General features: G+C 39.5%; 1 protein-coding gene across 16 annotated transcripts in view; it reads right to left on the reverse strand.

Annotated features, from left to right (window-relative positions):
* Nucleotides 1–13,978, reverse strand: part of LOC117374120 (membrane-associated guanylate kinase, WW and PDZ domain-containing protein 1-like) — an 86,910-nt gene that overhangs the window by 25,248 nt on the left and 47,684 nt on the right. For 2 of the 16 annotated variants that reach the window (XM_033970283.2, XM_055222852.1), the window contains exons 3-13: nucleotides 9,151–9,270; nucleotides 6,415–6,603; nucleotides 5,319–5,577; nucleotides 5,045–5,095; nucleotides 4,737–4,819; nucleotides 4,187–4,225; nucleotides 3,105–3,162; nucleotides 2,731–2,840; nucleotides 1,810–1,932; nucleotides 1,543–1,728; nucleotides 494–1,102 (exon numbers count right to left, since the gene is read on the reverse strand). In XM_033970283.2, coding sequence (XP_033826174.1) covers nucleotides 494–1,102; nucleotides 1,543–1,728; nucleotides 1,810–1,932; nucleotides 2,731–2,840; nucleotides 3,105–3,162; nucleotides 4,187–4,225; nucleotides 4,737–4,819; nucleotides 5,045–5,095; nucleotides 5,319–5,577; nucleotides 6,415–6,603; nucleotides 9,151–9,270 — 1,827 coding nt within the window. The remainder of the gene's footprint in view (nucleotides 1–493; nucleotides 1,103–1,542; nucleotides 1,729–1,809; nucleotides 1,933–2,730; nucleotides 2,841–3,104; nucleotides 3,163–4,186; nucleotides 4,226–4,736; nucleotides 4,820–5,044; nucleotides 5,096–5,318; nucleotides 5,578–6,414; nucleotides 6,604–9,150; nucleotides 9,271–13,978) is intronic. The other 14 variants (XM_033970288.2, XM_033970293.2, XM_055222850.1 and 11 more) reach the window with 12 other exon arrangements.

A 13,978-nucleotide genomic window follows, 5' to 3' on the forward strand; every position in this document is an offset into this window, starting at 1 on the left:
AAACAACCAATACAACTGTCCTTACATACAAGTGGTTTTAATTAGCTGTATTTGAAATATATAGAGTTTGACCTGCACTTCCCACTCCCACCCACAGTCATCTGCTCCATCAGCACCATTCACATCCACGGCAACGTCCACCCACTTGAACCACTAATTCTTTTCCTGTTTCCTTTATTACATGTTTTGTGCCACATACTCAATCTGTTCCCAGTTCAGCAGCAGATGTTCACATGTAGGTTTTGTTAAATACACATACATACGCCACACTAAAACTGTTCTGACAGAAGAGCCAATGATAGAAAAAAGAACAAAGCAAAATCATCAGTTTATCTTCATCTAGGTGCCTTATGTCTTTCCACACTCACAAATTGTTAAAATATTGCATAACTTGCCGATGTATAAAGGGTAGCATTTTCACATTCTCTTCTATATTATTTGTAGAAGTCTAAATTGCCGAGGTTCTATGAAATATCAAAGATGACACACATACCTCTTTGCACCAGCATGGTCACTTCACTTCCTCTGGGACATTTGCTCAGCAGGTCCACCACTTGGTTGTGGCTCATGTTTTGGACGTTCCTCTTGTTGACCTCCATCAGAATGTCTCCTTCTTTCAAGCCTCTGCAGCGAGGGTAGTCCACAATCTGCTTCACCCTTTGACCTCCGCCTGTTAGACTGTCTGCGATGGTAAAGCCAAAACCCTTGTCTCCCTTCTCCATGTGGATAGTTATAAGCTCAGGCTGCGTGGCTATAGACGAGGCCAGAGTAACCACATCGCTGGAGTAACCATGGGACCCATTTGATGCCACATCTGCAGAGGGACTGTGTGGTCTTGGCTCTCTCATTCCGTTCACTGGTCCCACCTGGTTAGGTGGTTCAAAAGTCTCCTGTCCATTCACAATGATTGGCTCCTTGTCCAAGATGGCCACCGAGGTCACCAGGCTGGTGTTGGGGTCGTCGGGGTCAAATGGCAGTGGGTAGCCACGACATAAGGCTAGGTCCACCATGGAACCAATGGGGATGGACTGGAAGATCTTGACCACCTGAGCATGCGTGTATCCTAATACAATGGTGTCATTCACACTCACTATGACGTCACCTGCAAATCAAGCAGAACTATGAAGCATACAGATAAATACAACTAGGTTATATCCTATCTTTAAAAACATTGCTTATTTTGAGAAGTCTGACCAGTCACATATTTATAGTTTATTTTGAAAAGAAAGTGAAATTATGTTTTGAAAATTATAATAATTTGTGAATTTCTGTTGGCATAAAACATATGACTCATCTACATAATCAAGTAAAGCTGATATTTCTGCAAATAGCAAATATGTATTTCTAAAAAAGATTTTATGTATGCCTGTTTGTATAGGCTGATACTGTGTAAAAGTATTTTTGATATGGACCACAATCATGGTTTGTCCAAATACCATGTTTGAATGCCTCAGGTCAATCAGATTACTACATACAACCATAATGTTATCTATAACTTCCCACACAAGAGAGCCCCCTATGGTTGGAGGATGTGTACTGCACCTGTCTCCATCTTCCCATCTACAGCTGCAGGTCCATCCAGCACCAGACTCTTGATCTGGAGGAACTCATCGGGCTCATCTCCGCCGACCACAGTAAAGCCAAAGCCACGTCTGCTCTTCTTTAACTTTGTGTTGATGAAGGTTCCTTTGAGCTCGGCTGGGTTTCTGGTGAAGAAAGGCTTCCCTCCTGTAGACCAGGGGAAAGTGTCTTAGCTGATAGTTTGCCAGTACATACAGAAAAATGGTGCTGGATGAAAAGTAGCCTCACGTTTGGCTCCAGTGGGGCCTGGAGGTAGAGTGGGTAGGACTTGTGGGTCCCTGTAAGTCTCCAGGTGATTAGGAGCATAGTTGGCCAGAGGAGCAGCAGCTGAGGAGTGCTCCTCTATCCATTCTGTTTGAGTAAATCCATACGGGTTTAATACATGCATATTTTATTTTAAATTGACATTTGAAACATGTAAACATTTAGCCACAAACACCACTCACACACAGAGCTTTAAGCACAACGTGTTAGTGTACATATGTTACTGGCTTGAAGCTGTTTCCTTTGTTGTCCTTTCACTCAAGAATCTTAAGCAGATCAAGATGTAATTTAATTTAGAGGTAATTCTAGTGTTAGTATAGTAAGAAGAAGGCCCGGATAGCTACTTTAGCTCCCATTTTGAATTGTTATGTTCAACATTCCTGTTAGTCTAGTCCAGAGGATTAATTTGTTATATTCCAGTTTATCCCAGACTTAGTCCTGGGTGATATCTTGTTTATTCCTTATTATACCTGGAATAAAGGATTATGTCTTTTAATTGTTACCTTTTTATCAAATTTTTTGTGGTGCAACAAGGCTTGAGAAATCTGAAGGCCATAATAATGGCAAACTTGAGCATTTTTTGTGCTTTATATATTTATTTTTTATCCATAAATTTATGAATGAAGACACAGCACTAATGATTGTAACACACATAAATAAAATCATACACACAAGACGACAGCACCAGGATTTGAACCAGTGCAAATGCAGAAACAACATTCATGAGATGTTCAAGTTTCTGATTCCAAAAACACGGCCTCAAAAATCACAGACACAGAGATGCAGCTGGTCCAAACCCGTGGCATTGACACTCTCACTATAACGACGAGACAAACACAAAGAAAGAAAGAAAGAAATGGTGCCGTGCCAGGGCAGGAAACGAACCTCGAATATACCGCTCACCTTCAGGAGGCTGCGGCTGCTGCTGCTCCAGGATTTTGCGGCGCCGCGCCTCCACCACCGGGTTCTCATACTGCGTCTTCCTGTTGATATGGCTGAGAAATGAACAAAAGCATTCAGAATTACACAGACATGGCTATTAGCAACAGGCTGAATTGCAAATATCTAATTATTTTCCTTTCAGGGGTTGCTTCATCTGCTTCCTACTAAGAGATGAGAAACCAGTTGATTTTTAAATTTCACATAGGCTTTATCTTACCCTCTGGGAAACCATTCAAAACTGGTCAGCTATTATAAGTACTTGATCTGTAATGTGTGAAGTTTTGGTTGCATAATAATGAACAGAGAGATGGACTTACTCTACATAATATACACCATACACTGGATCATCTATCCTCTCCCATCCTGGAGGCAATTCTGAAAAAAGAGTAAAAATACTATAAGCACTATATCACATAATAACACATATGTAATTTACAACATATTTTAACAATCTAAAAAAAAGAATACTATACTTTTTGCATAACAAACATGACTGTTGTGGTAGTATATTCACATGCTGTGTTTACTTTTAACACAACATTTGAGGTATATCAGAATTGAACCACTAAACAAACTGCTCTATTGCTTCAGGTAATGCATCACTTGTAACTCGAGATTAAATGTTTTCAAACCAAACCATGCACAGTGGGAAGTGGTCATCAGATGAGGCCCATTTCACACCACTACTATCACGGTTTTCCTCAGCTGTATTTGATTTCAGTTTAAGACATTAGCTCCTCATGTTACTATGGGCTTTTCCCAAGTCCAGTAAACAACTTTTAAAAGAGACTGGGTTTCACAATCAATAATCACAGACCGTCAGCTTGTGCAGGGCCAGCAATAACAAGGCCAGAGCCTCAATTTCTTGTTTGAAACAAACAGCTTGTTCCTTTACAACAATGTTTCTTCAACCTACAAATGAGATGGGATTGCCAGCTGAGCCTCTGTTTCTATGAAGTAGCTCCAAGGACATATACAGCCAGTGCCCTCATACAAACCACAATATAACATGTATATTGTAAGGATTTCTGTCATACTTTCCAGTAATTTTATTTTGGGACAACATTCATTCACATACCAAAGCTTGTTGGTTGATCCCCTCTCATATTATTGTGTTTTGTATCTACTACTAAACAAGTGATCTTACACTGAAAAGCATGCCAGTTACCTTACAGCTATACTGCCACACACTGTCACGTACTGAACTGTCTCTACATTAGGTTGAATAGCAAATGTGCAAAGCATCAAAGCGCATTTGAAGAGGGAAAGTGGTGTATAAATCACAGCCTGGAGCTAACAAAAGACAATAAATTACCATTTGTATTGGTATGTATAGTAGGATTATACAACTCACTGTAAACCATGGACATTATTTTGTGTCAAATGCAAATGATCCTACCTAAATCACTCTCCAGGTCCTCCGTATGTATCCCTTCTTCTCCAAGATGAAAGCAGGATGAAAAAAGAAAACAAAATGAAGAGAGCAAAGATGGACAGAAGAAAGTTGAACAGAAAAAGTAGGGAAAAGTAAAGAAAACAAAGGGTGGAAAAACAGTGAGAAAGAGAAAAACAAGAAACAAAACAAATCCCCTTAGTTTTCAGAACGCATCACAACATCTGTCATTTTAAAAAGAGTTTCAGAAATATCCAAGAAAACTGTTTAGTGCTACTTTGTGTGTGGCCACTGGATGGTGCAATTTTACAGCTAAACATGAACTGATTTGTCATGAGCATCAATCAGCTCAAAATATAGAATTGAGATTTTCTTGCAGTGTATGGGACAGATTTGCTATCAAATAATACATACCCCAAAGTGAGGCTTCCTAAAGTATGAAATATTATATGGATATAGGAGCTTTAGCTTAATACCAGACTGATAGCACCTGGACAGTGGTGGCACTTGACTCAAGTGTTATTGTAGTTTGTTGTGTAAATGATCTGGAGCTTACCATCGTCATCACACTCCTCCAGAGGTCGGGAGCCTTTGTCTCGGCACCGGGGATCCAGCCATGACGTGGTCTTTGTGTTGTGGCTGAGAGGAACAAACAGGCAAAAGCATGATTCAACAAAAGCTGTCAATGCGACTTAGAAAAGCACAGCAGGGGCGTGAGTGCGTCAGTGAGAATTACAGAAACAAGCACGTCAGCAAGTTTGTAAGAAGCATCTGCAGAAATACACTGAAAACAACAAGCAGCACAAGCAGAAGAGCACTGACAGTTCCTGATAATTATCATATTTTTGTAATAAACAGACATACAGGCCCTGTGAACACACAGCCATCACCGTGTGGGGCACCTCTGCTGTGCTGCTGGAAGACAGAGAGGTGGAGTAGTCAGGTGATCAGAGGTGATCTCCTTCAGAGACTGGGATATGCAGGAATTAACAGGAAGGCAGTGACACCCAGCGGGCGGGGCAAGTGGAGAGGGGAGGACATAAGCACAGTGACAGTGGGAAGCCATTGGACCAACAAGACTGCAAGTAAAATACAGAGAAGCTAGTGTGGCAAAAGCTAAAACAAATCCTGTACATACTCTATGAAGTACAGCTCTCCATTCTCAGTGTAGGCCATCTCCCAATTCTCGGGCAGTGGTCCCAGTGGGTCGTCAGGGGAGACCTGCGGCTCAGCCAGTGTCTGCTGCCCGCTGTCTGCTGTGGAGATGGCTGCATTGTTCAGACCGATGGGAGCATGTGCTGCATAGGGCCGGAGGATACCACCACGGCTCTCGTCCGGGTCGTTAGGGTTACCTGTGCACAGCAAAGGAGAGGGGAAGAGACTACGCACTAAGGATCCTGGGTAAGGCAAAGCACAAGATGACAACAAAAAGAGAGAAAAGAAAGAGTTTAGGTTTCATGCAAAAAAGAAAACATGCACCAACACAAATCATGCAGCAATAACTACTACAGTATAATGAACTCTAACAGTCACAACTGCAAAGAAGAGAGCATTTCAACCATTTCTTAGATTTTCCCGCCCACTGCTCTCCTGGTGTACTCAGGGCCCCTGGACTATGCTAATTTATTCAGCAACAGTGCTATCCAAACTTCCAAACCCCCACTTTACCCCACGCTACTGCCCCACCCTTAAGCTCCTTTCTCCTGAAAGCGCTTTCACCCCTGCCCCCCCTCAGCCACAGCTTTGGCTCACTATGCTCCTACACTTCCTGGGCCTTTCAGACTTGATCAAATGCTAATTCCCCTCTGCAGCTTGGCATGGGGACACAGACAGCATACATTCCCAGCAACAGGCAAGCAACATAGCCTGGGAAAGACTTAATGAAAAATTAAGTTTATGTTACAAATCAAAAATGTAGTTAATTATTATGCCATATAGAACTATTTAAAACACAAGGGAAAAGGAGGAAATTTAAAACCTAGAGTTTAAAACCTATGACAAATATATATGAAGAAAACAGAATGCAACTTCCTATCAAAATACATAAATATCAGACTATTACAAAAACTACTCAACATCACTATAAATATGATTTAATGACTGGACCCACACTGATTGATAAACAAATCTTATGCTATATCTTTGTACTTCATAAGCTTTGAGAGGTTGAAATGATCTTAAGTACACATTCAAAGGTGGCACTCATGCAGCATTAGTAGTATCGGGGGGCCCACCTGTGAAACTGTTGTTCATTTCCGAGGCCTGGTCGTCATCGTCGTCGTCAGCAGGCACTACTCGGGCGTTTTGCATGTCATTGTAGGACTTGGTGCGCTTTGGGGTGGACTGTCGCGAGTCAGGAGCACCAAGGATCACTGTCCCGATGATGGGCTGCCGCGGAGGCTTGGGGGTCCCATAATAGTTACCTAGGAAACAAGAAAGGACATTAGCATGCTTAGAGAGAGGCAAGGAAGGGGCGAGATGGGAGGAAGAAAAACCAGAGGATGTAAAATAGAGAAAGGGATAGGGATAAAGAGCATGCAGGGGATCTACTTGTATGAAAACGGTCTAATCCTCAGTGGCTAAGAGGAAAAGATTGTAATGATTCGAGGGAATAAACTGTAGAATTACATTGTACAGAAACCACATATCTCATAACAGCAGGATACATACAGTAGGTGATTTTAGAGGCTGAGAGTATTTGTCACTAAGCCTATCACCATGACATATTTTGTTATTTTGTTAAGAGAAGTATACTACTGAAGAAAATATAGACGATAAATGATAATACTGAAACAAATTTATAGTTTGTAAAACAGGATTATCCCAAAAATTTTTTTTTAAATGTATACTATGGTTAAAAAACACAAACTACAATAAATCAGAATCAGAATCAGAAGACTTTTATTGCCATAGTCTGTGAACACAGTTCACAAACTAGGAACTTGATACGGTGAAAAAGTGCAACATAAACACACTGAATAAATACAAATACAAATACAAATAAGGGCAAATAAATTCATCGCACAAAGAAACACTTACTTACTTACTTACTTACTACTTAGTTTGTGTCTATAATAAGTCATAGTTAAGTTAATCATCCACCCCTCTTCACCTCAAATCTCATCATTGTACAGAAAAATAACTAAAACTTCCCAATTAGTTCAAAGAAAAAGTACCTACGATAAAAACTGACCCCCAAAAATTATTGTTCAATCAAACATATATTGAACAAAAAGTCGATATATATAATAATAACCATGAAGGGACTATTTATCATGTAAATTAATTACATAAAGTATCAAACAACAGTGATTGTTCTCCTGTATTTGAAAAATTGGTAGACAGCAGGGAATCCACGAGGCAGCCCATGAAATAAGTCAAAAGGACAATTTTACATGGTTTCTTGGGGAGAATATAAAATATAGTTTGTTTGCTCTAATCACTTGTACCCTGCCAAAGTGCCTTTTAAAGTTCATTATCTTATACATCAAACCTTATTTCCAAATAGCTTAACATTATATAATAATGTTAAAATCCATTTTAATCGATGAGAGAGAAGAAGAAATTCTCTCTTCTATGCAAACAGCTGATACAAGATACTGCTGATCCAAAATGATTCACACATAAATAATTCAACACCATTATGTAATTGTACTACTTCCATTGGCTCGGTAGTAATAGCACTTGATTTGACAGCCAACGATTTTGAAAAATCATTGACTTGTTCAATTGAGTGTGATGATTTGTCTGAACTGCCGGGAAATAATGACAAAGCAAGAACTACATCATAAAAATATTGTTTCATGTTTTTTTTTAATCACTCCAGTACATCAGTGTGTATGGAATGTATACAGTATAATATGTATTTTGTAATGCACCTGGAAAATACTCCTGACAATACAAAAATTGTTCCATGTTTACCAGAAATACACTTTTGCAAATTTTATTTCAAAATTCTTTTCCTACAAAATTCATTAATTTAATTTCAAATATTAATCAACATTTTAACTTACTCTTCTTCACTCACTGATAACTAACTCCTAATGTTTTTTATGAATCACTCAAGGCATGTCGCTTTTGGGCTCCAGCTGACTCCTGCGGACATGTATTTGACATTGTCTGTGTGAAAAGAAGAAACGTGCCAACACAAGAGGAGCCGGTGCCAAGCAGATTATCGTCGTAACAGTGTCTCCTGCCTGCGCCCGCCTCTCTCACAGTTACAAAATCACAAGCAAATACACGCAACAACACACTCTACTTCACACTGAAGCACACGCACTCACAGGGCTTTCTGTCCTAATCAGACTGAGAGGGGCAGATGTGGAGCGACCTGCTGCCTCCTGGATACATCCTCTCTGCCATCATGCACAACATAATCAAGAGCAAACAACTACAAAGACTTACAACTGTCTAACATTGTCTGAAACCTCACAATATTTTGAATGACAGATGCTGTGAATACACGCTGTGAATGGGAGTCCAGTTACCCAGGCAGAATTTATTTGGTAAATATGTTATGTAATTGTGTAGTCCTAGTTTCATTTTTGTTATAGCTTTTCCTGGAATGTTATACAGTATGGTATTAAACCTATCTCCATTTCATGTGTTCTCGCTACAGATTTGAGCTTTCTCTTGGCCTGGTAGCATCAATGACTTGTCTTTGTTGAAATAGATAAGTTTAATGCCATGCTGTGGAACATTCGAGCAAGATATGATAATCACAATCACTGACTATTTTTATCACTGATGCAAACTCATATTGCATTCCATCAAATCTCTTGCACCTGGACTTCCATGGTGATCAAAACCATTTAAATCCAGGCTTTGTACATGTTGAGAAGAATACATGTTGATAGTTGCTATGCTCTGCCTGTTGTAGCAGCGTAGCAGTGGCTAATCGGGACACCTGTGAAATACAGTGACTTGCACAGCGTGTCAACTGAGATAACTGTCATGGCCATTGCCCTCACCTTCATATGTTCCTATTTCCAGAAGAGTGCCGTTCTCCTCAAGCTCCAGGAAGTCCTCCACAGACAGGAAGTTGTAGTCCACCCCAGGGACCTCACCGTCTCGAGGAGGCCGGGTTGTACCTGAAGATGAAAGAAAAACATGATTAGTTCAGCCTCTGTTGCTCCTGCTTAATCCCGCCGTTCAAAGACATCCAAGTAAAACTGAGGTGATGGCTTTAAACTGCACCTAGCGGAAAATGAAATAGTAGGCTGTCTGTAATGACCCATTAAGCCCTATAGTTGTGAAGAAAGAAATAGAACAGAAGAAGATGTATATAAAACCAGTAGAGCACCGTAGAGTGATGCTTGGTGTTATAATGTATTTCTAGATAAGCAAAGAGCTTTGCATTGCATTATTCATTCACTCTTAATTCAGCCACAGCTGCCCTGGGCAACTACAACCTATCACTCATCAATCACTCCAATACATTCATAAGCAAGATGGATGGCACCGCAACAGAACCCACCCATACAACTGATATGCACCCTGTGACAAAAGCTTCCGTTTGACCGATCACCCATGTTAGAACTTAGTATTTTGAACAGTCTTGCCAAAATGGTCCCCAAGCCAATTGACAACACAACAATGAAGATAAAATAGCCAGTATGCAGCAGTATTGAGATACTGGTCACGAGGGTGGCTCTCCAAAGCAGGAAATGAGAGAGTGCAGAAATCAAGATGGTGTGATTGTAATTCAGCGCCACGATTAGTCAACACAGCCAAGAATGTCAGAAAAATTAATTCACGGCTAGTTATTCCAAAGCTAACGAAATAATAATCTAAATAAATGCCATATAGCTGCCATATAAATATGAATTATCATTTTTTATTGCCAGATAAACCACATAATAATAATAACAGGAGAAGGGTCCCAAGCTTGAGCACTGATGTTAATGATTAGTGGTTTGTGGTGTTAAATATTGTAACACAAACAAAGGAAGATGACACCAGACAATTGAGACAGCAGCTTTGTGCTTGCCTGTACAGAAAGCAAACAAGACGCTGATGAAATTAGTGGCAAAAGCTTGACATCTTTCCACATAAATATTATTGGTACCAGATGAAAGTACTTATAGTACTAGTAACAACTGTCAAGAAAGAGCTACTAGCCCTATATATCCATCCATTTTCTTCTGCTTATCCGGAGCCGGGTCGTGGGGGCAGCAGTCTAAGCAGGGACTCCCAGACTTCCCTCACCCCAGACACGTCCTCCAGCTCCTCCGGTGGGATCCCAAGGAGTTCCCAGGCCAGCCGAGAGACATAGTCCCTCCAGCGTGTCCTGGGTCTTCCCCGGGGCCTCCTCCTGGTGGGACATGCCCAGAACACCTCCCTAGGGAGGCGTCCAGGAGGCATCCTGAGCAGATGCCCGAGCCACCTCAGCTGTCTCCTCTCAACGTGTAGGAGCAGTGGCTCTACTCCAAGCTCCTCCCGTGTGACTGAGCTCCTCACCCTATCCCTGAGGGTGTGCCCAGCCACTCTGCGGAGGAAACCCAATTTGGTCGCTTGTATCCGCGATCTTGTCCTTTCGGTCATTACCCAGAGCTCATGACCATAGGTGAGGGTAGGAACGTAGACTGACCGGTAAATCGAGAGCTTCACCTTCGGCGGCGGACTCGTCCATCACCCTGGCTGAAGTCATCGAGGTGGTTAACAAGCTCCTCGGTGGCAAGGCTCCGGGGGTGGACGAGATCCGTCCCGAGTACCTCAAGTATGTGAATGTTGTGGGATTGTCTTGGCTGACACGTCTTTGCAACATCGCGTGGCGGTCGGGGACAGTACCACTGGAGTGGCAGACCGGGGAGGTGGTCCCTCTGTATAAGAAGGGGGACCGGAGGGTGTGTTCCAATTACAGGGGAATCACACTATATATATATATATATATATATATATATATATATATATATATATATATATATATATATATATATATATATATATATATATATATATATATATATATATATATATATATATATATATATATATATATATATATATATATATATATATATATATATATATATATATATATATATATATATATATATATATATATATATATATATATATATATATATATATATATATATATATATATATATATATATATATATATATATATATATATATATATATATAAGATGTGTCTGTTTTGGGGGGCTTATTTCAAATTTGACATATAACAAAATGCCTTTTATCTACACCATAAAATCTATATTATTTGCTAAACCTTGGCTATAATTGAAAGGATGAAACCACCAACTGTTCACCCTCTGTTTTGTGAGGTCCCAGTGACTTTGACCCTTGAACCCCAACCTCTTAATCGAATCACTTCCAAGTCCAAGTCAAACTTCTGTCAGTTTGGTCTTCACACAAACAGCAGAGACAGACAATCCATCTGTCAGTGTCAGGGCAGAGACACAGAGCATTGAGACACAGTTCAGTCAGAGACAAAGGGAATGTGAATGATGTATGACAGGGACATTTACCTGGGGAGCAGGCAAAACTCAAAACAGCACATAATTACAACAATTAGAGCTTTTCAGAGCATAATCTAAACAACATGGCTTTATGTAATGCAGGATAATCAAATATCTATCTATCTATCTATCTATCTATCTATCTATCTATCTATCTATCTATCTATCTATCTATCTATCTATCTATCTATCTATCTATCTATCTATCTATCTATCTATCTATCTATCTATCTATCTATATATATATATATATATATATATATATATATATATATATATATATATATATATATATAAATATATATAAAATATATAAAAAATATATTATATATATATACATACATACACACACACACACACACACATCTGCAAATTGGGGCTGTATCTTTACGCAGGACCGTAAGCTGCCGTCTGATATTTAATATTTCAAGAACACAACAATCTCCCAATTTAAACTACAATTTAAAAAAGAACTAACATAAATAAAATACACTTCAATTAAATACTCAAGCCACGCGGAGCCGCAGTATAAGGATGAAAGAGTCGCATGCAGCTCCGGAGCTGCGGGTTGCAGACCCCTGGTATAGAATAATCACTATGATGAGATATGAGGAATATGTCACTCTAAATTCAGCCCTGGGCCCTATAAAGATGTCCTATATAAGACTGGCAAAGGTTTAGTCTCTGCTGTCATTTTTACTGATTTGGGATATCTTAGACATGTATCAAAAATGACTTACTATAAAAACAATATAGTTAGCAGCAGCAATTTGTATGGCAAACATTGGCATATTTTATACATGTTCTTATTTGTAAGTCATCAGCCAAAATCAGCTCAACATTATATTAGCTTTTCAACTGTAGGCCCAAACTAAATCAATCGTGTAACTCAAATGAACAAATATATCTCTCCATTAGTTTTAAGTGATCAATCATTACACTCAATTTTCTTCACAAGTGAAATTTAATTTCCCATTTCACCACACCGTAACCGTAACAACAGCTAATTGTCAAATGGAGCAGGTGTTACGAATGATTTAGCAGTGCAAAGGTGTTTATAGGTTTCCATATAATTCGTCTATCCAATTCAAGCTGCATCAAGCATCAGGAGTTCATGACAATGAAATCTTAGAACAAGCTTTTGAGCACAACCCGAGTCATGCACTAATGCTGTAGTGTAGACAATGCTGTTAGATAGCACCACTTTTTCATGTAGAAATGTGGTTATGTACACAAGGACAACAAGGTAATAAAAGTGAAGCAGGAACCAGGAAACTTGAACAATGTATTAGGTCACTCTAAAATGAAAAATATTGTAGGTGCTTGTAGCCAACTGTCCTGTCCTATCGTGTCAATGCATTTGATTATAAACAAAAACAACATAATTTGGCATTGTTACCCACCTTTAAATGTGACGATGCTGGATGACAATGTAAGTCTATAAGTAAGTATTAAATGCTGTGAGCCCACCCTGGATCATCAGATTTCATGTTTATATTTGTAAGTTTTTTTTTTACTTTTCTAGTTGTATTGTACATCAAATCCAGTAACTTCTGATTTATTACTTTAGATTACAATACAATGAGACAACACAAAACACAACTTCAGCCAGCTGTATTCAAGGATATGATGAACATTTCAAATGAGTGCCGCTTATGTAAGCACTGTTTCTCTTTTCATTGTCTATATATAACTGCAATAAACTGGACTTTGAATTGACAGTAAACACACCCATGCATGCAGGTCTGAGCATCTGTGTGGAAACGGCATAGGATGCAGCAGTGACTGAAATGGTGCATAAACACTGTGAGTTTGAAGTATTAATAGACAGTGGTGGGAGCCAGGTTGTGTCCTCACTGGCGCTGCATAAAAAGCTCCAGAGCAGGGCACACAGGTCCCACAAGACATGCAGCAGTGACCCACATCCTGTGGCTGCTACTGGGGCACTTACACACTACATACTGCTAACATGTCAAATAAAGGCACACTATAATAAGGGCATGGTTAGTGCTATCTATAGGTATCAACAAAGGGGTAAAATCAGGTTTGTCAAACAATGTTTAATCTTCTGAATGGTCAGAAATTCACAGAATGGCATCCATAAACATCCATATACATTTCGCCCAATTCCAGTGAAGGAATATTACAAAGGCTGATTATTTATATTCATTTGATTAAGCATTACAGTATTATTGATGTATGGTTTCTCCTGCAAAATGGGGTCACAAGCCAGTGTACTTCTTGTGCTGGAAATGAAATGGGTTACTTCTGCATATGAAGAATATAAATTATAATATAAAAATGGGAA

Source organism: Periophthalmus magnuspinnatus, chromosome 7 (assembly GCF_009829125.3).
Source record: "Periophthalmus magnuspinnatus isolate fPerMag1 chromosome 7, fPerMag1.2.pri, whole genome shotgun sequence".
NCBI lineage: Eukaryota > Metazoa > Chordata > Actinopteri > Gobiiformes > Gobiidae > Periophthalmus > Periophthalmus magnuspinnatus.